The sequence below is a fragment of the Micromesistius poutassou genome (genome assembly GCF_964030765.1).
Source record: "Micromesistius poutassou genome assembly, chromosome: 19".
NCBI lineage: Eukaryota > Metazoa > Chordata > Actinopteri > Gadiformes > Gadidae > Micromesistius > Micromesistius poutassou.
Genome location: NC_140289.1, coordinates 9,411,303 through 9,413,802, shown reverse-complemented (window position 1 = coordinate 9,413,802; position 2,500 = coordinate 9,411,303). Strand labels below are relative to the sequence as shown.

The 2,500-nt window shown below is 45.0% G+C and overlaps 1 protein-coding gene across 1 annotated transcript in view; it reads right to left on the bottom strand.

Moving 5' to 3' along the window:
• LOC311364295 (putative methyltransferase-like protein 24) overlaps positions 1-2,500 on the bottom strand; it is a gene marked incomplete at its 5' end in the record, with an annotated part of 25,339 nt that overhangs the window by 9,907 nt on the left and 12,932 nt on the right. Inside the window, one exon of the mRNA XM_084484283.1 lies at positions 1-114. This exon is cut by the window's left edge and continues 23 nt beyond it. Within this exon, the coding sequence (XP_084340409.1) occupies positions 1-114 (114 nt within the window). The remainder of the gene's footprint in view (positions 115-2,500) is intronic.

Here is a 2,500-nt window from a genome sequence, read left to right as displayed (position 1 = left end):
CTTGCTGCGGACCTTGTGCCACAGGCTGTAGCTCTGATCCAGACAGACGGCCCAGGCCCCCAGAGACCCCTCCCCCTCATCTGCCTTCCCATTGGCCAGGGAGCCACAGGACACCTGGGCAGGACCAGATCAAAGGGAGGGAGGGATAGGATGCTATTGGTCCAGAGATCAGAATGCATGAGAGGGAGGGAGGGAATGAGGGAGGGAGGGGGAGGGAGGGAGAAAGAGAGAGAGAGAGAGAGAGAGAGAGAGAGAGAGAGAGAGAGAGAGAGAGAGAGAGAGAGTGAGAGAGAGAGAAAGAGAGGATGAGAGAGAGAGAGACCTTCACATACAATATATCCTGAGTGGGCTAAGAAGTTTTGTGTGTCATTAACAGTGTGCTGTTTGTCAACTGAAACTGTTATGATGATGTGCAGCTTTACCCTTAGTGCTCATGTCATGTACATCATTAGGATGCAGGGCTGAAGGGCTGCAGGACAAAGGACAGCGTCCAATTGGTTGGTTTATGGCGGTCTGTGCATGTAATGTAGACACTGTGTGTGCGTGTGTGTGTGTGTGTGTGTGTGTGTGTGTGTGTGCGCGCACACACGTGTAATTCCACCTGGTGTAATTCCAGCGGGGCTCTGTGGATTGACTCTTTGTTTGAAAATAAGCTCACGTATATAAACTCATGTATGGATGTATATAATCCGTTTTTTTACAGAGGTTAATTTCTGACTCAAATTGTAATTATAGCCAACACTCCCTGCTCTACCTCCATATATGGGCGGGTTTCCTTGGGGTTGTGTGACATGCGTGTGGAGGTCGTGGGAGATGGCTGACTTATAAGCCATGGATATTTGGTTTGACCAAAAACTAAATGAAATGCCTCATGAAGGCCCCGTGTTTACAAACATGCCTCCTCATCATTGGTAGCCACAAAGTACGAGCACATGATCGCACGCCACCGCAACACATCCATTCTCTTGAGCATGTCTCTTGGGGCGGACGTTGTTTGGGTTGTCTCCGTAGGCACGGCGGTCAGACATATTTGAACAGAATTAAAAGAATGGGATCAGAAACGGTTGGAAACCACTGACATATGGGTCGGTTTGTTGTTCCTCTAAAAAATGTAAACGATGTGCGGCCATTCCCATCATCAGAGCCTTCAGAGGGTCTGACAGCCACGGTGGGTTCAGAGCTTGGTCTCTGAATTGTTTTTCCATGCCTCAGGAATTACGATTCAGGCTGGATTTTATTTCAAGGCACTACAAAGGTAACATGTATAAGTGGGTGATATAGAAACATGTTGTAAATTAACTTAAAACATTCAACCTTCTCCCACTTTCTCAGTTGCAGAGAACAGCCTGTGGGTGGATTTCTAGTTCTACTACATTCAGTTACCTGGAAAAAGGCCAAAACTTAAAAAATGTCTATTTCAGAACATTTTAATTTGTATAATTTATGTGCATCATATGTCATGCCATAACTTTTAGTTTCGATTTTTAACTTACATGATTGTTATTGTCTCAACCCACTGAGCTGGAGCTCAGTGAGGGATTCTGAGCAGGCTGTAATACAGCTCCCTGCCAAAGGGATCAGTTATGAGAAGTAATCTCTGACTCTTACGCTTGGCTCCTTCAAGGGCAATTATATAAGAGGATGCTGACTTGAACAATCAGCATGCCAGTTGTTGAGTTTGGTTCCTACAACATTAAAGTCTGAAAAGCCCCATCTCAAGATGTCCCATCTTGAGAACTGTCAGTCCCCTTCATGGCATTCTCCAGCTGGGCCTCCTAGCTTGGCTGCCAGTACTGTTAAAATGTACCGTGTATGTTGACCCCAAATCGTGTTTTTTTTAACATTTGTTGTTAGTATGTCTTCTAATATATGCCATTTTGTCACATTTACTAAAAATAGTACTGGCATTTAGAAAAGAAAAAAAAAAGAGTGGTTTGAGCTTCTTGGACGCTTATATGTAGTATAACGCCGCGGTATGAGGGCACTTCATATACAACATCTTTCATTATAACACTCTTACTCAACAACCTTGAGTGTTATTGTTTTTATTTGCAACATTAGAAAAGTATCACAAAGTCATGGGCCATATTAACCCTCCCCCTCTTAACTATCAGCCCAAAACCCATTTTTTCTAATCTCACTTTCAAACTGAACCTGGGGTTTATTGAGGGTTTAACAGTGGAGCCAGCTAAAGAGGGGGAGCTGGCTGAGGGGAGTCAACGGGTGAACCATGGGACAGAGAGAGAGACCTGTTTGTCCGACGGCGTTACTGACGTTATGCGATTAATCTGATTCTTGTCGGGTGGTTAGTTATCGAGGCCACGCCGTGTTAACCAAAAGGCTATAGGATCAGAGGTCTCCGCACAGGAGTGAGATAATGAGTGTATGTCGGGGTGGAAGCGGGGCGGGGATGGCGTTTTTGGAATGTGTGTGACCCATATCTTTTGTGTGATAGCTGAAAATGTCTTTAACCCTCAAATCACATCTCTGATTGCCGTGT